This window comes from Myodes glareolus, chromosome 23 (assembly GCF_982192425.1).
Source record: "Myodes glareolus chromosome 23, mMyoGla1.1, whole genome shotgun sequence".
Taxonomy (NCBI): domain Eukaryota; kingdom Metazoa; phylum Chordata; class Mammalia; order Rodentia; family Cricetidae; genus Myodes; species Myodes glareolus.
In genome coordinates this window covers 29,056,857-29,080,437 of record NC_142048.1, presented here as the reverse complement: position 1 = coordinate 29,080,437, position 23,581 = coordinate 29,056,857, and the positions used below count along the sequence as shown (strand labels likewise).

Sequence of the window (23,581 nt, the reverse complement as noted above, 5' to 3'; positions counted from 1 at the left end):
AGTTTCAGATTTGAGACAGATGACTTGGGGTGTGTGTGTGTGTGTGTGTGTGTGTGTGTGTGTGTGTGTGTGCGCGCGCACGCGCGTGTATGTCTGTCTGTCTGTCTGTTTTGTTTGGGGAAGATTTAGCCTATAATTTAAGTATGACATTAAGCCTTATTTTCTTTCATTCCATTTCTTTTCTATTTGTATGATTGAAGAGAGTGTTATTTAGAATGTAACTGGGGGATAGATATCTGGATAGTAAATAGGACGGAAACTGGCTTCTGACAAGTAGTTTTAAGGAGTCCGTAATAGATCTGATTCAAATTAAATGTAACTGTTTCTTTCAGAGCTCACATTTGTTTTTAATAGTTATTGCTAGTGAGTGTAGTATATTCAAAATAGTACAATTCTTTTTTTCAAGTAATAAAAACTATTTTCAGTGAGGTTTTCATAATCATGCACAAATTTTTATAATGCCTGCAAAATCCAAAATAATTGACAAATACGGTTAGCAGGGCTGTTTGCTTGTGGAGTTGCTTTCTTCTCAATTCTTGACCTCCTTAACATTAAGGTCCAATGTTGCCTAAAAGCACTCTGAAGAGCTAGCCATTCTTTCCTATGTTTGAAAATCCTAGCTCCTTTGAGTCACTTTGATCATTGTATTATTAAATGTCTATTTTCATGGCCATTGAGTATCAGAATGCTATAAAACAATGCACATCTTTATTCTGTGATTTGCTCTAGCACCTCTGTTTTAATTTTAACTAGGTGGCAACTACGACAGTCACTTCGATGTTGACAAGGGCTCCGGCACAATCATTGTTGCCAAACCCCTTGATGCAGAGCAGAAATCCAACTATAACCTCACAGTGGAGGCGACAGACGGAACCTCCACCATCCTCACTCAGGTAAGTGAAGGCTGGCGATGCCTCTGTCAGAAGGACTGAGAAAATGCCCTGCTATCAGGATGCGCAGACAGCACGGGCAGTTGTGTGTCGGTGTAGTTTACACACATGCACACCAGGAGTCCTTACTCAGGGACAGAAACCGCAGGTCCTGAGTACGGTTGTGCCTTTTGTGCCTTCTGCTGAACAGTCCCATAAAAATGTCAAGAGGAGACTTGACCCCATCGCAGTCTTAGCGCTTCCCACACAGGCTTAGTCTGATGCTTACTTCAAGCCCTGTGCTAGTGTTTTCCCACAGGATGAGCTGTACACATCTTTTTCTTGAAGTTCTTAATAGTTTAAACTGCTGACAGGTTGGTTCCTTCCCCTCCTCCTTCTTCCCATTCTTCCTTCCTGGTTTTTTGTTGTTACTGTTGTTGTTTTGTTTTGTTTTTTATTCAAACTAAACCCGGGATTGTGTAAAAATATCTTGGGAGTGAGATTTGGGCAACAATTCTTTTGCACTTTGATTTGTTGCTATCTGATCGTCGGTGGCTGGCTAGATTTCATGTTTTCAAACTTTAATGTTAAAACCCTGTAAATTAATTGGAATGTTATTTTTTAAGTGAATTCTCTGATGCTTAGTAGTGGTTGTCCAAAATGATTTTCCTGGATGACTAGTAATTGTGGGTTTTAGCAGGAAGCCTGCATATCTGTCTGTCCTCCCTCCCTCCCTCCCTCAATTTTATTAGACCACATGTTTCTTTAGAAGCAGAAGTGTGGCAACAGGATCCAAATCCCGAAGCTAAAAGGCTTGTGTGTTACTCAACTATCCCTAAGGAAGCTGAAGCTTAGAGACGGAGATGCTTCTAAAGTTTTCTGTCTTTAGATTATGTTCTCTGAAACCGTAAATGAGACAGGTCGTCCCCTGTGTCATTTAGTTGCGTTCACAATTGCAAATTACAGTCTGGGATGTGTTTTCAGTTAATAAATGACTAGCTAATTTAAGGGTAGCTGTAAAAATATTTTAGTCCTTTCTCCCAATGCCTGTGATCTTAAAGTGTGTAAGACTGGCAGTGCATGCTGTATGTAGTTTACACTGTGGGGATCGTTTTGAGTGGCCGTGGGGAAGGTGTAGTGCCGACTGCAGTTTCTCTCGCTGCGTATACATTGGAGTGACAAGCAGCATGCATGGATTTTCTCTCTTTGGAAACGAGCCCCTGATGTTGAACCACAGAGCACGAGAGTGAGAATTAAAACATTAGAAATTACACTAAGATTAAACAGTCGTTTTTGGAGAAAGATTTAGGCCGTGTCCCTGCGCACAGTCTACTTCCTGTGAGTAACTGGAAATGTAGCCAGAGGAATTCGGGGAGCTGTGGAAATGGTCCTCTGTAGCAGCCTTTCTTGTGACTACAGCCATGCATCCACATGGTGTTTTTACCTTGTTAGGAGGCAATCGGTAATGCATCTCGTCCCCGCAAAACTGCATCTTTGGGATAGTTGGGCTCTCGGTCTGAAATTTTGATGTACATTACTAAAATTCCCCTGAGATGTGGGGGATGAATTAGTTTCCCTTTCTCTTAAAATTCAGGGCAGTGTTTATAGTTCTGTAACGTACTGTGACACCTGTTTGGAGAGTCCTGGCAGTGTCCCAAGGGATCACTGGGCTGGGAAGATTCTCAGAATTCAAGACAATGTGACAGAGCCCAGGCTGACCTGTGATGGTGGGGACAAAGGGAGCAGACAGTCATTAGGTTTAGGTTTCCGTCTGGGACTGTGTGCAGGGAGATAGAGATCTGGGATGGAGGGGATTGGATCCTGTGAAGAGGCCCACGGGTACCTGAGCTACACCGATAAGGCCTGGAACACTGGGCAGATGCAGGTTTGTTATTGAAAATCAAGAACCCATGTAGCAGCTTTGTGCATTCAGGTCGGTCGGCCAGATACCGGATGTGGGAGGGACTGGGTGCTCTCTTTGCAGAGTAGAGCAGGGAGGAGGCAGGGGGAATGCCACTGTTCCATGCATAAAACTTTATCCTTCCAACTCGGATGCTCCTTGGCACCAGGTTGAATTGGTTTTCTTACTCTCCTTTGTGTCTCCAGATAACTTACAAATTGAGCTGCTTTTTTGTTTGTTTGTTTGTTTTGTCAGACAGGATGGTGTGGTTGCACTGAAGCAGTTTCATTCCCATTTTCTTGCAGTTTCCCTGGAACACGATTGTGGCATTCTGGGCAGGCAGCCTGGTTGGAGACTTGTCTCCACCTCTCGCTCCTGTGCAGGGACAAACCTCAGACTCACTCTGTTTCTAATGCCTCCGCTGGAAAGAGAGGAGAGTGGATAGTGCTAGCCACCTTCCCGGTTCTTCTGAGGGTCAGGGGAGAGGGCAGAGGACTCGCTCTGCACGCTCCTACGGTCTCTCCTCAGGACATGTTCCTGTGACATAGATGTCACCCAGCATCCCTGTGCAGGCTCCTGACCCCACACTCCTGAAACATCACTTGCTTTCTGTCTTTGGTCCCTGAGACTCATCTGGGGGCTGCTTGACTGAGAAGAGGAGCTGAGAATGTCTTTCTTCTGGTGAAAGGGTGTGAAGTATAGAAGATAGTGAATTCTCCATCCTTAACTTGGGAGTAGTTCAGGCGGTGTAGGTTCAATTCCATCTTCTTCCTGATCCTCTTCCTTCAGGTCCAAGTCTTTCCGGTCTCTTAAAGATAGGTAGGCATTCTCAACTTTGACCTTCCTGGCCAACCATCTTCTTCTCAGTTTCTTCTCAGTATTCCTTGCTTTGGAGAGTCCCCACCCACCTCTGGACTTTCAGAACCTCACCTTATGACGTGCTAGCAGCTTCTAAGCTTTGTAGGAATGTGACACGGCCCGTGGAGACGGAACATGTGATGGGGACCGTCACCATTGCACGCTTGCTCTTCACCTTTAGACCTTGTGGGTGAAGCTGGCCCAGTACTCGGCAAGAGCGTGTCTGGCGGACTGCCTTGTCAAAATGGGTCGCTCGTTCTTTTTAGCTTTTTGTTTGAGAGGGGTTAGCTGAACCCAGGACAGCATCAGACTCCTCTGCCTAGTTTGCACTCCGTGGTCAAGTCGAGTTTTAAACTTGTAAGTCGACCAGGATTTGATTTATGGAAGAACGGCCGTTTGCAGCTGCGCCTCCTGGGTCCTCTTTCATCTTTAAAAGTGAGCCATCAGTAGACCCTACTGGTTACATGCTTTTCACATAAAAGCTTCTTTTGTGGTTTGGTGAATGGATTTAGGATTCACATAGAATTGAGCGTGAAAATGCATCTGTTGACGCTGTGGTATTCTTTGGGAGCATGCTTACAGTCTCATGAAAATTCTGTCTTCACGTGGGTGCAGCCGTGTGGTCTCCAGTTACCTGGCATCCCTAGAACTTTGGTCCCCTTGTTCCTCTTAAATAACGCACCCTTGTGTTCTGTAGAAGCCAGTGAAACTCAGCTTTCTTGTTCATAAACTTTAAGTAAGCCATATTTTATGATTGATACTGATTTTTACTATGCTTGTCCATCTAAATCTCTTCATCCTAAAAATTAATCATCTGTCAAGGTAAACATTTTTGTTTCTAATTATGATTAATTTTTTGACATCTTCCTTTTCGCTCCAAAGCTTTCATTTTATGTCACTATCTTTGACAGGAGTTTTTCTTTTCAACCTACTTAATTGTCTTTAGGAAAGAAATATTCGCCACTTAGGGATTTTGAAGCCACAGAACTATAATTTACGAGCATATTTTGGCAGCAGTGAGGTTCTCACCCTCGGCTCACGTCTGCTTGGAAGTTCCCAATCACTGAACTACATCCTCAGTGATTTCTAGTTGTTCCTTTTGTATTAAAATCTTACAAGGACCCCGGAGTCGTGGGGCTTAGAATGAGAAATTTAGGTAACATTACCACCCGTCTCGCTGGCCTGAATCTAACATAGGAAATGGGTATCTTGGCAAAGTAAATTGATACCTCTCCTGAACTGTCTCCAGAGGTCTCTTGTAGAGACCTATGGCAAATTAGGCAGCATTTCATAAGGAATTTTCAGCTGTGACCGGAATTCTAGTTCCATAGTTACTGTTCAATATTACGTAAATAATATACCAAAGATAAGGAGCTGTAGGTTTCTTTGATTCTAGACTTTTGTTGCTTTTCTTTCTGCTATCCACATTTAATTTGGTTCGGTAGCATCTTGTAGTTAATTATGAGCGTATCTTTATCCAAGGCCCCTTGTCGCTCATTCCAGGTGCTTATCAAAGTCATAGATACCAATGACCACCGCCCTCAGTTTTCTACATCAAAATATGAAGTCACTGTTCCCGAAGACACAGAGCCAGACACGGAGATTCTGCAGATCAGCGCAGTGGATAAGGATGAGAAAAACAAACTGATCTACACCCTACAGAGCAGCATAGACCCCGTGAGCCTAAAGAAATTCCGCCTGGATCCTGCAACTGGCGCTCTCTACACTTCGGAAAAGCTCGACCACGAAGCCATCCACCGGCATGTGCTCACGGTCATGGTATGGCTTCGCCCTTTTTGACTGGAAGGTTTCCTGTAATGGAAAGGGGTGGCAATGCCTTTTTTATTCTTAGTCCACAGGAAAGAAGGGGCCCAGGAGAATGACAGCGTGTTGATTCTTTTAGGTACGGGATCAGGATGTTTCTGTGAAACGCAACTTCGCCAGGATCGTTGTCAACGTCAGCGACATGAATGACCATGCCCCGTGGTTCACCAGCTCCTCCTACGAAGGCCGAGTGTATGAGTCGGCAGCCGTGGGCTCGGTTGTGCTGCAGGTTACAGCTCTGGACAAAGACAAAGGGAGAAATGCGGAAGTGCTCTACTCCATCGAATCAGGTATTTGTTGAAGCAATGGAGTCTTATCTTTCTGTTTGAAAAGTGTATCTTGCGTGTTCTAAAATTACTTCTAGGTATCGAAGCATTTCTATGTACCACTGCAAAAATGTTTTAAACTTTTAACTAAAAAAAGAAAAATCAAACAAACTGCCAGGGAACAAAGATAAAGTCCTAATAAGCTTGAGTGTCAGGAATTCTGGAGATTAGCAGTATTAACATAAATTAACACTGATGTATCCTGCGGGGGCAGGGGAACATTATTTTTCTAATTCAGTTTTCCTGGAATTATTTTAGGCAGTCATTTTAGACTCTGAACCCAGTCAGGAAAACGCTGGCTTAGAAATTCAACATTTTAATGAGAATGTTTTCTCTGGCTCAGAGTAAAAAATGCCACAGCAGTGTGAAGACTCTCCCGTCTTGGCTCAAAAAGGGGGCGCCCTGTGTCCTGCGCCTTGCAGGCTTGCCCCACAGCCCATCCCCACATACCATTAGCAGTTAAATATCATGCATAGGACCGTGTTGTTGAACCAGGCCACAGAATGGTTGGTTCTGGAGAGAATGGTTGAGAATGGAGAGAATGGTTGGTCTTTGGAAGGAGCCTCTGGCATTGGCTAGAGGTAGCCTGAGCCGGGAAGGGTAAACTGCGCCCAAGCCTAGCAGTTCCAGAATAAAATCAGGCAAGAGCCCCCCAGTTGAGGGTCATCAGGGCCATCACAGCAGTCGGACAAGGGTTGTTCTCTTTCCGCTGCCGCTCACTCATCCCGGGGACTGAGGCGGGCCCATTCATGTGCCAAGTACTGTGTAAGAGGTCCCCGTGCTGTGTTCATTAGGTGGGGCTTTCCATCGGACTCACGTGGATGAGGTGAGAAAGGCTCTACTTGGAGCATATACTCACACAGCTAGGAGTTCCTAACCCTGCTCACTCCCAGTCAGTGATGAGTAGAGAAGGCACCTCCATTTCCTACAGTCCTCAAAGCCAGTGTTAGTTGAAGAAATAAAGCCAATTTCATTCTTTGTAATGAGTTTAGAGTACTTTAATCTATTTTTTAAAGTTCATAGCTCTGTCCAATTATACATGGTGTCTTCTAGGCATCGAATCCATAGAGCTTGTAGATTATCTATAGATCACAGACACTAAATAAATCTGAGTATATACGGAGTGGTTTTTGACACAGATACCTCCCGGTGTGCTTACGCGCTGAGCAAACTATGTTTATTTCCTTACATGTTTGAAAACTCATTTGTTTCCTCTAAAAGAACTGGATTGACTTCGTTATTCCCAAATAAGAGTTTATGATGAGAGTGTTAAAATGCACGGTAGTGGAGTTAGTGCCTTGGATAGACATAAAGAAACTTTCCCCCCACTGCTTGAGAAATTTAGCAGTTAGGAAAACAGCACATTCCATCCGTGCATGCCTGAGCCCTCGGTGAAGGGACTTTGTCGCGGACAAACTGACTGGGTTGGTGGAGGAGAAAATGCTCAGTTTTTCCCTTTGCTTTCACATAATTCTCAACAACTGGGTGTCTAAACTGTGATTGCTGGTGCCCGAGTGAGGGCGTGCGCATTCTTGGAGTGTTTGTGATAACTCATGGTCTTAGTAATTTGGTATCCTAAGAATGGAACTCTGTCTCTCCCCAGAGAACAGACCAGGCATCAGTGGGCTGTTCCCGTGTGCAATAGGGTTTTAGGACAGCTTTCATCATGCGGCATTAGACTGAAAAATAAAAAAAAAAAACAAAAAACAAATACTCTCATAGGAAGCCACTACCGTGAGACTGCAGCAGCATTAACGTGTGCCCGAGTCTGTGTAGATACACAACACCTGCTGGAATAGAAGGACCTGTAGAATGTTCACACTGCCTCTCATTGAACGCTTCATTCATAATCAGCTGTTTTTAACTTATATCCGATTACATCTAATAAAGTTCGGAATGCTGGTTTTAAATTTTATTCATAATACTGCATAAGTTTAATTAGGAGAAATTTATGGAGCAGAAGGTTTAGTCTGATTTGGAGTCTTCTGGGAAAGGAGTTTAATGAAAAGGTATTTCCATTTGCAACTGAATTACGTACCAGAGACACAGAAGCGCTGTCCTCTGGGCTGGAAGGTGTTGGCTCGTCGTAAAAGTAGATAGAGCATTACTTTACTCCTGTTCTCACCCCTGGGGAGAGGTAACACTTGGTGAATGTATTAATTGATTAGGATTGATTTGGTTCCTCAAACTTATATCCTAATTGCCAGTGAAACTTGGTAGCGGGTCCCACACCGTCAGCAAGTGCTTACTGGACACAGGCGGTGTCTGTTGTCTCTCTTTTGTACTCTATAGGAAACTGTCATGGCTTAAGGGCAACATTGGCTTGTTAGTATGGATCATTTTCCTGCTGAAATGCAGAGATTAATTTAAAGTTGTACTGCTTCAGGTAATGCAAGCGAGTCAACCCCACCCTAGTACAAACTTCTGCTCGCCTCATTTCCATCAGCAGTGAGCAGGCATGTATTCCAGGGCTTGGAGAATGCGCCTGCTACCAGACAGTCTGCAACTTTCTGGACATCTGACGCTTTGTGCCTCGATACATACACATGTGAGATCCAAAGACGGAGTCCCTGGCTGGGCTCCTGGTGAGCCTTTTTGTATGTCAGTGACAAGCTCAGGGGCCCCAGATGACGAAAAATAGTTTTGAATTTTACACAGCAAAACTCTTGGTAAATAGCAAGAATGTTCTACATACTATAAAGAAAATGGAGGAGCTTGGTGTGGTGGCATATGCCTTTAACTGCAGCCCTTGGGAGGCTGAGGCAGGAGGATTATCAATAAGAGGCCAGCCTGAGATACATAGTGTGTTCTTGGTGAGCCTGAACTGCACAAAAACAAAAGAGAAACCAAAAATAAATGAGTGGGAAGAAAGAAAATACTTAAAATGAAAAACTATAATAAAGAATAAAAGTAGTCATACCGGACAGACAAGTCAAGGAAGACCTTCAGGCAGGGCCATTCAGTTAAATTCTGAGTGAACGTGTAAATAGGTGAATGGAGAAAGTCTGAGAATAGCGAGGGAAGGCTCCATTGGGAGAGAACATGGTCAGTACCCAGGTCCGAGGTGAGGGAAGAGCGGAGGATGCTGGGAACACAGTCGCGCATCATAACACTGTCCATCTCTGCCACATTAAAAACGTTGATTCATGTCTTCATTTTGAGGCCTTGGACCTATGAAACTTGACTGGCAAATAAGATTTCACTATGGATAATAGGACAAATGCATGCAAATGAAGGGATATAAATGTTACCAAATGGGCTGTTTCCCAAAACAGGCATAAGAAAGGCTCGGGGTTTCTGTTGGGATAGGGGGATAAAATCTGTCGCCCAAACTGTGAGCAGGTGCACCTGTTAGGCTAGGCATTCACCACAAGTTTGGAAGATGAGAGTAATGGGCAGGAAGAACAAGAAAGCATCTCTGAGTTTTGATGTCTGCCTAAGACACAGTGACAAGCTGGGATCATGGATGTTCCTAAGTACAGACAGGCCGGAAATCAGTGTCTGAGCAGCCTGGCAGAGGCCCGGGCCAAGGTTCAGCCCAGACCTTAAGGGTCTGGAGGAGCCTGGGCTTCTGCCCTGTTTCAAACCGAGGCATCGCCTTGGGGCTTAGACCCAGAGCCGGGCCAGCTTAATGAAAACCAGGCTATGTCTGGCCTCAAAAAAAAAAAAAAAATGTCGTGGATTTTTGGAAAATGTATTTAATGAAGGAAATGAACACCGCAGAGGAAGTGCTTGCTGTTACGGTGCAGAAAGAAGTGCTCGTTAGCTAATCCTCTGGTTTGCAGATCACGCTAAGCCATTCTGCTGTGAGGGTTTGCCGGTGTCAAACCCAGAGGAAGAGGAGTGTGAGAAAATGGCAAGTGAACATAGTTTTGCCATGCAGTGTGCATTTGGGAAGAGTGGAGTCAGTGCTGGGGCTGATTTCTAGATGCTTTTTTATGAGACGGAAAAGGGCTGGGAAGGATTCACAGAGGGGTAGAACCCAAAGATACCCTCGTACACACACAGACACACCACACACACAGACACACACACCACACACATCCACACACCACACACACACACACACACAGTGCCTCGGCTCCATCCAGAACATCTAGAGAATGAGGGGTCTCTTTAGAACTGCCAACTGCCAACGCTATGGGGAGGTTTGGACTTGAGGAAATACTAACTCTCTGTGTAGGATAGGCTGCAAATGTCCAAAGACACGCCGGTAAAACCATCTGTCCTAGCAGTTTGCTTCTCAGCTGCATAAGCACTGTTGATGTTTTGAAGCAAACAACTCCTCACTGCGGAGGCTCTGGTGTGCCGCGTAAGCTGTTTTTTGTCTCTTGGCCGCTATCGTCCACGAAGCAGTAGCACTTCCTCCCTTCAGGTTGTGACAGCCAAACTGCCAGATGTCTCCCTGGAAGCAAAATCCCGCCTACTCGAGAGGCGCCCACTAGTAGATCAGTCAACGTGGAAAAGGTTAAGGAGGGAATGTTGTTGAAATCCTCAAAACTTGACAGGTAGGGCGGGCTACAGAAAATTGCTTCTCGGTCCTCTAATTACCTGCACTACACAAGGCTCTCCTCAAGCGCAGTGTAAGTTTTCTCAGTGAATTAAGACTCTCTCTTGTAAACGCTGAGGACTTGATGCACCCTGCAGGATTTCAGGGCACTGTTGGAAACTGCTTAGCTGTGCGAGTGGCGAGCCGTGTGTTTCTGCAACACATTTTTCAGTTCAGCAGAGAGAGAGGTTTGGCTTTAGGTACAGAACAGTATTTTTTCTATTTCTTGCTTTTCATATTTGACAGCCAAAATTCTGAACAGTTTAAAGGAGTAAAAATGAAATAAGTAGAAGGTTTCATCCAATTGTTGGTATCTCCTGCTTTCCTATTTAATTCAGGATGTAAGCTTTAAATATCTCTTCTTCTGTTTCTCTGCTCTTTCTGTCGTCTTTGGGCTTTTCTCTAATAGATTTTTCCTTGTCCTTCCAGGAAACATTGGAAATTCTTTTACAATCGACCCCATCTTGGGCTCTATAAAAACTGCCAGAGAATTAGATCGAAGTAACCAAGTAGAGTACGATTTAATAGTAAAAGCTACAGATCGAGGCGATCCCCCGATGAACGAAATGACCTCTGTGCACATCGCCGTCACCGTTGCCGATAACGCCTCCCCAAAGTTCATGTCCAAAGAATATTCTGTGGAAATCAGCGAAGCCATCAGCGTGGGGACTTTTGTCGCAATGGTCTCTGCTCACAGCCAGTCATCAGTGATGTATGAAATCAAAGATGGAAACGTAGGCGACGCCTTCGATATCAATCCACATTCCGGAAGCATCGTTGCTCAGAAAGCCTTGGATTTTGAAACTCTGCCCATTTATACTTTGACGGTACAAGGGACCAACATGGCTGGTTTGTCCACCAACACAACTGTTGTAGTGCATTTGCAGGACGAGAATGACAACCCGCCAGTTTTTGCCCAGGCAGAATATTCAGGATTCGTTAGCGAATCCGCTTCAGCCAACACTGTGGTTCTGACAGATAGGAATGTTCCGCTGGTGGTTCGAGCCACGGATGCCGACAGGGAGTCCAATGCTCTGCTCGTTTATCAAATCGTCGAGCCGTCTGTGCACAACTATTTCACCATTGACGCCACTACTGGTGCTATCCACACAGTGTTGAGTCTGGACTATGAGGAAACACGTGTTTTCCACTTCACTGTGCAAGTGCACGACATGGGAACTCCACGTCTGTTCGCTGAGTATGCAGCCAATGTGACTATTCATGTAATTGACATCAATGACTGCCCTCCCATCTTCTCTAAGTCACTGTACGAAGCCTCTCTTCTATTGCCAACCTACAAAGGAGTGAAAGTCATCACCGTGAACGCCACAGATGCCGATTCCAGGGCGTTCTCACAGTTAATATACTCCATCACCGAAGGCAACATCGGGGAGAAGTTCTCAATGGACTACAAGACGGGCACAATAACAATACAAAACACGACGCAGTTACGAAGCCGCTATGAGCTAACCGTCCGAGCCTCTGACGGCAGGTTTACAAGCATGACCTCTGTGAAAATCAATGTGAGAGAAAGCAAAGAGAGCCCACTCAAATTTACCCAAGATGTCTACTCTGCCGTCGTGAAGGAGAACACCACGGAAACCAGAACGCTCGCTGTCATTACTGCCAAGGGGAACCCGATCAACGAGCCTCTGTTTCATCACATCCTCAACCCGGACCGCAGGTTCAAGATCAGCCACACGTCAGGCGTGCTGTCCACCACCGGAATACCGTTTGACCGCGAGCAGCAGGAAGCATTTGATGTGGTGGTAGAAGTGACCAGAGAACGTGAGCCGTCAGCAGTGGCCCACGTCGTGGTGAAAGTCACCATAGAAGACCAAAACGACAACGCGCCAGTGTTTGTCAACCTCCCCTACTACGCTGTCGTGAAGGTGGACGCCGAGGTGGGCCACGTCATTCGCTACGTCACAGCCATCGACAGAGACAGCGGCCGAAATGGCGAGGTCCACTACTACCTCAAGGAGCATCATGACCACTTTCAGATCGGGCCCTCCGGGGACATTTCTCTGAAGAAACAGTTTGAGCCCGACACCTTAAATAAGGAATATCTTGTCACAGTGGTTGCTAAGGACGGAGGAAGCCCAGCTTTCTCTGCCGAGGTTCTAGTTCCCATAACCGTCATGAACAAAGCCATGCCTGTGTTTGAGAAGGCGTTCTACAGTGCAGAGATTCCAGAGAACATCCAGGTGCACAGTCCCGTGGTCCACGTCCAAGCCAACAGCCCAGAAGGGTTGAAAGTGTTCTACAGCATCACAGATGGAGACCCTTTTGATCAGTTTACTATTAACTTCAACACTGGGGTGATAAATGTCATAGCACCGCTGGATTTCGAGTCCCACCCAGCCTATAAACTGAGCATCCGGGCGACCGACTCCCTGACGGGCGCGCACGCCGAAGTCTTTGTTGACATTGTCGTGGAGGACATCAACGATAACCCTCCCGTGTTTGTGCAGCCGTCTTACGCCACAACCCTGTCGGAAGCCTCTGTCATCGGAACACCCGTCCTTCAAGTGAGAGCCACAGACTCGGATTCAGAACCAAACAGAGGGGTTTCCTACCAGATGTTTGGAAATCACAGCAAAAGTCACGATCACTTTCACATAGATGGTAACACGGGGCTCATTTCCCTCGTGAGACCTTTGGACTATGAACAGTCCCAGCAGCACAAGATTTTTGTCAGGGCCGTGGATGGAGGGATGCCCCCACTGAGCAGCGAGGTCATCGTCACCGTGGATGTCACCGACCTCAATGATAACCCACCCCTGTTTGAACAGCAGATCTATGAAGCCAGAATTAGCGAGCATGCAGCTCACGGGCATTTTGTGATGTGTGTAAAAGCCTGCGATGCCGACAGCTCGGACCTAGGCAAGTTAGAATATTCCATTCTGTCCGGCAATGATCATAAAAGCTTTGTCATCGACGGTGAAACGGGGATCATAACGCTCTCAAACCTGCGCCGGCACACCTTGAAACCCTTTTACAGTCTCAATGTCTCTGTGTCCGACGGGGTTTTCCGCAGTTCCGCTCAGGTTCAGGTAACTGTGGTGGGAGGCAATCTACACAGTCCTGTTTTCCTTCAGAACGAATACGAGGTGGAACTAGCCGAAAACGCTCCCTTACATACTCTGGTGGTCCAGGTGAAGGCAACCGATAGGGATTCCGGCATTTACAGCCACATAACTTACCATCTCGTGAACGACTTTGCCAAAGACAGATTTTACGTGAATGACAAAGGACAGGTATTCACTCTGGAAAAACTCGACCGAGAGACCCCAGCCGAGAAAATAATCTCCGTCCGTCTGATGGCGAAGGATGCTGGAGGGAAGGTGGCTTTCTGCACCGTAAATGTCATCCTTACAGATGACAATGATAATGCCCCACAATTTCGCTCAACCAAGTACGAAGTGAACATTGGATCCAGCGCCGCCAAAGGAACGTCGGTCGTTAAAGTCTTTGCCAGTGACGCCGATGAAGGCTCTAATGCTGACGTCACCTACGCCATCGAGGCGGACTCTGAAAGTGTGAAGGAGAATTTGGAAATCAACAAACTGACCGGCTTAATTACAACAAAGGAAAGTTTAATTGGTTTGGAGAATGAGTTCTTCACTTTCTTCGTGAGAGCTGTGGATAACGGGTCTCCGCCCAAGGAGTCCGTTGTGCCTGTCTATGTTCGGATACTTCCCCCAGAAACGCAGCTTCCGAGGTTCTCAGAGCCCTTTTATACCTACGACATTTCAGAAGACATGCCCATTGGAACAGAAATTGACCTCATCCGGGTAGAACATAGCAGGGCTGTTCTCTACACTCTGGTCAAAGGCAATACTCCCGAGAGTAACAGAGACGAGTTCTTTGTGATTGACAGGCAGACTGGGAGGCTGAAGCTAGAGAAGAGTCTTGACCACGAAACCACCAAGTGGTTTCAGTTTTCCGTCCTGGCCAGGTGTACCGTGGATGACGCTGAGGTGGTGGCTTCTGTCGACGTTAGTATCCAGGTGAAGGATATCAATGATCACAGCCCAGTTTTGGAGTCCAATCCATATGAAGCATTTGTCGTTGAAAACCTGCCCGGGGGGAGTAGAGTCATCCAGGTCAGAGCATCTGACCTAGACTCAGGAGCCAATGGCCAGGTCATGTACAGTCTAGATCAGTCCCAAGGTGCAGACATCATCGAGTCCTTTGCCATTAACATGGAAACAGGCTGGATCACAACTCTGAAGGAGCTCGACCACGAAGAGAGAGCCAGCTACCAGATTAAAGTGGTCGCGTCGGATCATGGCGAGAAGGTTCAGCTGTCCTCCACAGCCATTGTGGATGTCACTGTCACCGATGTCAACGACAGCCCGCCCCGATTCACGGCCGAGATTTACAAAGGGACTGTGAGTGAGGACGACCCTCCGGGTGGTGTGATTGCCATCTTGAGCACCACCGATGCCGACTCTGAGGAGATTAACAGACAAGTGACCTACTTTATAACAGGTAAATCGCTCCAGACAAATGTGCAGTGGACAATGGCCCCGTATTTTATGGGGTATGCTAGGTATGGATTGATGGATTTGCAAAGTTGGTGTGCTTTCAGTCACCCGTGTCTAAAATGAGGAGAAATAACATGTAAGCTGGACTTAAAGGTGTTTCAGCCAAAACTCCTATGACTTATTCTGTTAAACTTAATAGTTTGTATTTAATAAATAACATCTAAAGGAAGAAAATGTAGGTTTATTACAAGCTATTTGATAATCCTTAATCTCGTATTTGAATAGAAATGTTACTGCTCCTTTATTGTTGCAAAGGGAAAAGCTAATCTGTAGTAGTATGCATAGCACACACCTGCAATCCCAGCTCAAGGGAAACTGAGGGACGAGGATTCTTTATGAGAGGCCAGCCTGGGCTGTAGCCCAGACTATGTAGTGAGTTCAGTCCATCTTAGGATACAAAACCTTAGAGCAACAAAAACAGAAAAGTATCAACTTTAATTATACTGTGAACGGCCTTAATCCCCTTTAAGCCATAACGTCATACATTTTTTTGGTGTAGTTTCTTTTATCTTGCGGTTACGTAATTCACTTTCTAACCCAACAATTTTGGCCATCGTCTTCCTCTCTTGACTTACTAGGAGGGGATGCTTTGGGACAATTTGCTGTTGAAAATATACAAAATGAATGGAAGGTCTACGTGAAGAAAGCCCTGGACAGGGAGCAAAAGGACAGTTACCTTCTGACCATCACAGCAACCGACGGCACCTTCTCTTCCAAAGCCAGGGTTGAAGTGAAAGTTCTCGACGCCAATGACAACAGCCCAGTGTGTGAGAAGGTAAATGTGCTTCCCTCAGGACGGTGCATCACCTGTAGGCGCCTCTGTCCCTGTTTTTGTAGGACAGCCGTCGAGGCGCTGTAATTCACATATGTTTTGTGTTGTAGCTGCTTATTGTTGAGGTGGAGGAGAGGCAGATGCAAAGGACTTGAGAAACCGTCAAGACTACTTGGCATGCTAAGTTGGTCACAAACTTTTCTTCTGAAATACTGTCAAACGTGGGCCTCTTGTTCTAGTTATTCTGGGGTCTGACTCTAAAAATGCTCCCTAAACTTTTTGTAGCGGTAATCTCTTCCTTTGAGGATACCGTTGTTTTGGGGAGGGGGAAACATCTGGCCAGCAACTTTTCCTGCACAGCCCAGGTGTGCTTCAACAGACCATTTGGGGGCAGTGGGGTTGTTCACACCAGAGAAACCGAGAGGTCAGTGGAATGACCTGCTACTGCTGGATCCAATTTTACTGGGGCCGTGGAACCGTAGCAGGAGTGATCGCTGGAGCTGAGCCGTGAAAAGCCGCCCAGCTGCAGAGCTGGGGTAGAAACGGAAAGCCCTGTAGTGTGAAGAGTGAAGGGGGTGGGGGAGGATATACTAACTTCGTTTGCCAGCAGTGCAGGGATGTCTTAGCAGCATAGGGCACACACCTGGAATCCCAGCATGTTTGGCTGAGATAGGAGAATTGCCACAAGCTCTCAGAGGAGTAAACACAAAATTCATCATCAGAGGAAATGCAACTTCTAAGGAATGTGCTGTTATTTCCAACATGTATTTGTATTTCTGGAAGACAGTATTTGATGACAGTGACTGGCAGTGTATCTGCTTTTTTAGAGTACATACATAATATATCTATACACACACACACACACACACACACACACATACACATATATAAAACATTTTTCTCCATTCATATATTCTAGATATTATACCACTCTGCCTTGGGTAGTAATATAATTGGGAACACAACCACTTATACAAAATACTCAGTTTTGTGAGCCATAAAATATATTTCCCTATATTAAGCTCTAAGAAGTAATTCAACAGAAGCATAATCTCTTTCCCTCATGTTCTATTTGTGGCATGACTAATGTAATAATTGGAGCTGGAACCAAGTGTCCAACTGTGTGAAAGAGGAAACCAGGCATCCACCAACATGCCTGACCCTTACCTATCCCCAGTTTTCCCCCATCCCAGGAAGAACATTTCTAACTGTAGTTATTTGGTTCTCTGGGATGAATAGCTGGTTGTATATTGTAAATCCCCGTGCTTCAGACTAAATAAATATAATGTAGCAGCTATGTGTTTCCTCTAGTTTTTAGAGAAATCCGGGCTACTGCTTCACATTTTCTCATAAGCATTTGAATTAAGAATGAAACTGTTCGGAAACACATCATATTCTGTATCCTGTGGATTAAATGTCAGGCCAGACTCACGGGTATGGAGCCTGTTACAAGGCTCTTCCTTGTTTTCACATCTGTTTTCGGAGAGTGATCATTTTTAAAAGCTCTTCGCGTGTTAGCTTCGGTCATTTCCCACGTTTTCCGTGGCCAAAATGAAATGATTTCTTTTCCATCATTCCTTTGGCAGTCACTGCTCGGTTTGAATGCTTCTGTTATAACGGTGTTGTTTAACGTCTTGTAGACTTTATATTCTGACACCATTCCTGAAGACGCCCTTCCTGGGAAACTGGTCATGCAGGTCTCTGCCACAGATGCAGATATCCGGTCCAATGCGGAGATTACTTATACTTTATTTGGTTCAGGTGCAGAAAAGTTCAAACTAAATCCAGACACAGGTAAGCATGGAGTTTGGGACTAATTTAATTTGTATTTCCTGTATGTGGGTGACATGAGATCATGTGCTAGACTGGAAATTACATTTTCTTTTCTTGTAAAATTCGTTTTGATGCAGTGGAAATGACATCTAAACCTGAAAGCAACTTAAAGTATAAAAAATTGGAATGAGGTGAAAATAAATAGCCATCGCGTCAGCTACTTGGACTAAGGACTTTAGGATTTACAAGTTAATTCAGTTTCTTCGAAAAAGCTCAGAGTGTATCTTAAAGTTTCTGATTTACTTATTATATAATATAGTGTGTTTCTTAAATTTGTGGACCTCAATTTATCATTGGCATTATCTGTGATGAAAATGATCCATATTTTCTTCATCTTTAAGCTTATTAATTTGGTAAGGAAGTTGTTGATACTGTTTTTCTCCAGATGAGAATTGTGGTTCGGATTTTGTATTTGGAAGAGAAAAAAGGATGATGGACCATCGTGGTTCATACCCTAACTCCCCAGTGGCCCCCTTCGTTCCTCTTTGTCTCTAGGTGAATTGAGAACGCTAGCCCTCCTTGATCATGAGGAGCAGGCGGTTTACCATCTCCTTGTCAAGGCCACCGATGGAGGGGGACGATCCTGTCAGGCTACTGTTGTGCTCACTCTAGAAGATGTGAATGATAATGCCCCAGAATTCACTGCGGATCCGTACACCATCACCGTGTTTGAAAACACGGAGCCAGGGACACTGTTGACCCGAGTGCAGGCCACTGATGCAGATGCAGGTATTCTGAGATGTGTTGTTCTGCTCTTGGGGTGTGCAGAAGACTTTGGGATTCCCCCGCCATGGTGGAACATACTCCAGTGGGTGTGTTTGACCATCTTCTTTTCCTTGTGCACATGATGGAGCTCAGCATTGTTGTAGTAACAGTAACTGAGACGTTTTCCATGACGTTTAAAGTCTTGGCAATTACGCTGGGGAAACTTCCTGCCGCAGTATAGCTGCAGTATCTCTAAGACTGTGGTTATTGTCTTCCTTAACTGATTGGGCTCCCAGTGTTGGGGATTGAACTTGTGGCCTTCATATGCCTGGCTCACGTTTTGCTAACTTCCTCCTTAGCTCTTTGAGGTGCTTTTAATGAATAAATCAGTAGTGCTGTAGAGATATTATTACATTCATAGGAACATAGCAAGCAAGTACTGTATTTGCTTAAGTTTTATCAATTTTCAGAAGTATTTGTGAAGAAAATAAGTGTATGCATTCAGACATTCCGATACTAGAGAATATCTTCTGGAGTCATTGATACTGAGTTTTGAAAAGTGACATTTTAGATAATTCTTTGCAACTGAAGCCAAATATCAAATCGATTTCATTTTAATAAGACTTACAGACCCTAGCATTGAGGGCATAGGGGCTCACGAGCCCCATATTCCTAGATGAGGAACTATTGACAATTTATGCTTCTGATGGAGGGAGAGTGAGTTCCTTTAAGGTGTGGCCGCTGGTTGGTCACCCACACTCTGATGGGTGCTCCTATACCCATGAGTAAAGAGCAGCCCACACTTGACATGGTGAATTATTTTTTTAAAAGAAAAGAACATATGAAGATGGGAAGGAACATAGAGGTGGACCAAGGGGGATCGAGAAGTGAGGGTGAATATTACCTAACTACATATTATAGATAGGTCTCAAAAAAAAAATATTCCATTGAAAAAGTCTTGGCTACTGTCCATGTAGTATAAGAGGGCCTAAAAAGTTGAACATCTATGGATCATATTTCATGTCTATAAATTTGTAATTCAGAGTATGTTTTCAGATCATCTACATGGTGGGGTCTTTAAAATATATCTGTTTGCATTTCATCATTTGAAAATGCCCTGTGTTTTAAAAATGTTACACTTCTTACTGTGAGACCTGATAGAACCTCATGCTTTGCCAGGACTGAATCGGAAGATTTCCTACTCATTGATCGACTCTGCTGATGGGCAGTTCTCCATTAACGAGCAGTCTGGGATTCTCCAGTTAGAAAAGCATTTGGACAGAGAACAGCAGGCCATGTATACTCTCACTCTGAAAGCAGTGGACCAAGGACTGCCAAGAAGACTGACCGCCACTGGCACCGTGGTTGTGTCAGTTTTGGATATAAACGACAACCCGCCCGTGTTTGAATACCGTGAATATGGTGCCACCGTGTCCGAGGACGTTCTCGTCGGAACCGAAGTTCTCCGGGTGTACGCAGCCAGTCGGGATATTGAAGCAAATGCAGAAATCACCTACTCAATAATAAGTGGAAACGAACATGGAAAATTCAGCATCGATTCTAAAACAGGTAACCTTCCCTGTAAACGAGGAAGCCCTCATTTCATACTGAGGGCTGGATCTGTCTCAACTTCATGCTAAGGGATGGGTCTTAGTCAGTGGGTGTTCCCAAAAGGGAAAACTCAAGTTTTCTCTCTGTTACTTAGACTGGGATTGAAGGGGGTTTGGGAAGCTCCATACTCGAATTCTGTATAATCGCTTCTTTCTGGCGTATCCGTTGTAAATTACAAGTCTGTATAGAAAGCTGCTGACTCTCACCCAGTCTAGTGATGGTGTGTGGTGTTCCTGGTTTGCCACGGTAGGGTGCTTAGGGTACTAAACCTTGTGTAATTACTCGTTGTATCCCGATTATCAAAGGCATATGGAGTGGCTTCTCCAGTCACACTATTCCTTTGACCTCTTAGAACCTAATTCCCACACTGGACGTCCGTTAGTTCTTCTTTACCATGCCAGCTGCATACAGTGGTGTAACTGTGTTAGCCTGTGGTGCAAAACACCTATTAACTCTCAGGAAATTGTAAAACTTATAAAAAAAAATTGTAGACGCCATTCTACAATGTATTTTTAATGTCTGTTATAAAATGTCCTTAGAAATTTTATACCAATTATTCTTTTAAGTAGGATAGACTAGGATGAGCCAAGGAGAAGTGTTGTTATATCAGTAAGGGATTTTATTTTATTTATTCGATTATTTATGGGAAGCAGGATATTGGTGTGTTGTCCAGGTTGGTCCTGCTGCTGCCTTCTAGCTGCTAGTATTAGAAGCATTTATCCCTGTGTCCCATCATTGTAAGAGGGGATATTTAATACGATATTATTTAATACCTCAGAAACTTCTTTGTAAAAGGACGTGCATGAAAGTAACAGCAATAAGGAAAAAAACAAAAGGCACTGAGTTGAATTTTTTTTTTAAAAAAATTGTGTTTAAACTGGTTTGTGGTAGACTACGTCCAAGAAGGAATGAAACCTGCCATCATTTTTAAAACTTTATAGTCATTTAAGGCATTATTGATGGGGACAGAAAATTAGACATCACTCAGAATAGAAGGAAAATAAAAGAAATAAATGAGGATATTGGGTGGGTAAAAATCCTAATTTTAATTGTTTAATTAGACCAGAAAATATACATAATTTTTGTGTGTTTTTGAAATGAGAACTAAGTGTGTTTAAAGGTGGTGATGTTGTAATAAGAAAAGCCTGGAATTGCAGAGTGCTGGAAGTAATTCTGTCTCTCCATACAGGGGCCATTTTCATCATTGAGAACCTGGATTATGAGAGCTCCCACGAATATTACCTGACCGTGGAAGCCACGGATGGGGGCACGCCCTCACTGAGTGACGTGGCAACGGTGAACATCAACGTCACGGACATCAACGATAACACCCCAGTGTTCAGCCAGGACACCTACACCACGGTGGTCAGTGAAGACGCGGCTCTTGAGCAGTCGGTCATTACGGTGCGTGGTTTTCCTCGCTCCTTGCCTTTTCTGCATCTTTGAGGAGCAACCAGTAAAATCATTCTAGTTCTTCTACTGTATAACATGAGGGCCAGCTTGTTGGGGTATCTGTTCCCACCCAGTACCCCACAGCCGGCAAGTCACAAAGAAAATCAACCACACAGAGATCTCTATAAGTTATAAAGCTGATTGGCCCATTAGGTCAGGCTACTTATTAGCTCTTATAACGTATGTTACCCCATTATCCTTATCTACGTTAGCACACGGCTCAGTACCTTTTCCGGCGGGGCAGCTTACATCTTTCCTCTCCTGTGGTCTGGGCAGAACTGGAGAGGGAGCTTCCTCCTTCCTAGAATACTCCCGTTCTCTTTGCTCCACCTCTACTTCCTGTCTGGTTTTCCCACCTATATTTCCTGCCTGGTCAATCAGCATTTTATTAAAATAAATGATTGACAGAATACAGACAATTCTCCCACACCACTACTGGTTCTGTTTAAATGTGTTGCACATTGAGCTGTTCAGCCAGAGGACATAACTCGGCGCTAGCGTGCTCACCTAGTCCCTGTGAGGCTGCATCCTCCCGCTGAATCCTTAGAAGGTCCTTTTTGCGCAGCTTATTGGCTTTGAGTAACGGCCATAAAACAGTTAGCTATTAATTTCTTCCACCCCTTCCTTAGCTGTTTCCTAAACGAGAGTGATGTTTCCTAGATTATGGCTGATGATGCTGATGGCCCTTCAAACAGTCACATCCACTACTCAATCATTGACGGGAACCAAGGAAGTCCATTTACAGTTGACCCCGTCAGAGGAGAAGTGAAAGTGACGAAGCCCCTAGACCGGGAAACGGTAAGCTTACCAAAGGCCTTGAAACGGTCGCCAAAGCACTGAAGTGTTGTGTTCCGATCTGCGTGGTATGATGTGAGGTCCCCAAAAGGAACCATCATCCTAGGAAATGACATGCTAAGATAGAAATATCTCAAAGTTGATTAAAGTTTCAACTCTTCAGATCTTTTTTTTTTTTCCTGAGGTACTGAAGAGTCTGTGAAGCACAGCTGTTAAGCATAGGAAATTCTCTTGTCCTAGGCAGAGGAAAATGTGACTTTTTTAAAGTGCAGGATCTTGCTGTATAGTTCAGGCTAGCCTCAAAATCCCAGTCCTCTTGCCTCAGCTTTCTGAGTGCTGGACCCGCAGGTCCCTTTCGGCATACCTGGCTGACATATAGTGATTGTAACTACAGAACCAGGCTCTTTTGACACATTAGTATCCACTATGAGATGATAGAGGTGGTGGCCTGTGAGTTCTCAAGGCTGTTATGACTGAACACCTTGCTAGGCCGACAGCCTACAGAGCAGAGCTCTGGGGTTTAGCCACCTTCCTGGCTTCTCCCAACGCTTACTCTAAAGCTATCATAACAGGCACTGCCCTAGCACGGAAGCTGTCTCACTTGACTTGATTTCTTTTACAAAAGGCCACAAATATTACCTTGAGGGATTTAGACGACTCAGTATAATCCGAGTGTGAAATTGAAGGCAACGGTGACCTGGCATATCTGGAGGTGTTGAGAGGCAGCCTGTCTCCCTTCTGCCTCAGCACCAGTTAGCTTCTTGGGAAAGTGACATCTATGATATCACCAAAGTAAGAGCTGGGCTAGGGCAGCAGTTTCCCCGATCATCTGCATAATTTGTCTCCTTGTTTCTAATAGGACTTGTAAGAGGGTCTACGACCAAGCACTTGAATAAGACCCAAATGGGAGAGATCAGAGAATCTGCTTCTTGTTGATAGCTATTTCTGTTGAGAAAATAGTACACTCACTGGTTGGGAGTTTTCATTTTAATCTTAGGGAGCTGCCTAGACAAAGGCTTGGCAAATGAGGTCCATGATCGCCAGTTGATTGGCCCCGTGCAAATGAATGGGGATTCTGTGTTTCCCTTGAACAGATCTCAGGTTATACCCTTACGGTGCAAGCGGCTGATAACGGCAGTCCACCCCGAGTCAACACAACCACGGTCAACATCGATGTGTCCGACGTCAACGACAACGCGCCTCTCTTCTCTAGAGACAACTACAGCGTCATCATCCAGGTAAGGGGGTGGTGTGCTGGGGGGTGTGGGACCCTCCATCTTTTCATTGGCTCTCGTTTGACACAGACCATGGTTTAAAAGACTGGAACAGATGAGATTAGAGGATTCCTTCTTAGTCTAGAAGAATCGTTTACAAGACACAGGTCAACTTTCATCCATTTTTTGCTTTGTTCTTTATAAAGATATTCTCACTGATCTAGGATTAACTAGGAAGGACTTTTCATCATCATATCTTCTAATGCTCTGATTTCCCCGCCTTCCCCCATTGTCCTCTTCCCTGCTAACCCCCATGGGTC

At 44.8% G+C, this 23,581-nt stretch overlaps 1 protein-coding gene across 5 annotated transcripts in view; it reads left to right on the top strand.

The window, feature by feature from the left end:
* The window catches only part of Fat1 (FAT atypical cadherin 1), a 119,156-nt gene that overhangs the window by 78,019 nt on the left and 17,556 nt on the right, over window positions 1-23,581 (top strand). For all 5 annotated transcript variants that reach the window (XR_015736210.1, XM_087901054.1, XM_085680239.2 and 2 more), the window contains 11 exons: window positions 754-893; window positions 5,131-5,406; window positions 5,531-5,741; window positions 10,756-14,823; window positions 15,458-15,654; window positions 17,292-17,445; window positions 17,980-18,213; window positions 19,369-19,758; window positions 20,990-21,204; window positions 21,913-22,050; window positions 23,142-23,285. Coding sequence is in view for 4 of the 5 variants with exons in the window: in XM_087901054.1 (XP_087757180.1) it covers window positions 754-893; window positions 5,131-5,406; window positions 5,531-5,741; window positions 10,756-14,823; window positions 15,458-15,654; window positions 17,292-17,445; window positions 17,980-18,213; window positions 19,369-19,758; window positions 20,990-21,204; window positions 21,913-22,050; window positions 23,142-23,285 (6,167 nt within the window). In the remaining variant the exon portion in view is untranslated. The remainder of the gene's footprint in view (window positions 1-753; window positions 894-5,130; window positions 5,407-5,530; window positions 5,742-10,755; window positions 14,824-15,457; window positions 15,655-17,291; window positions 17,446-17,979; window positions 18,214-19,368; window positions 19,759-20,989; window positions 21,205-21,912; window positions 22,051-23,141; window positions 23,286-23,581) is intronic.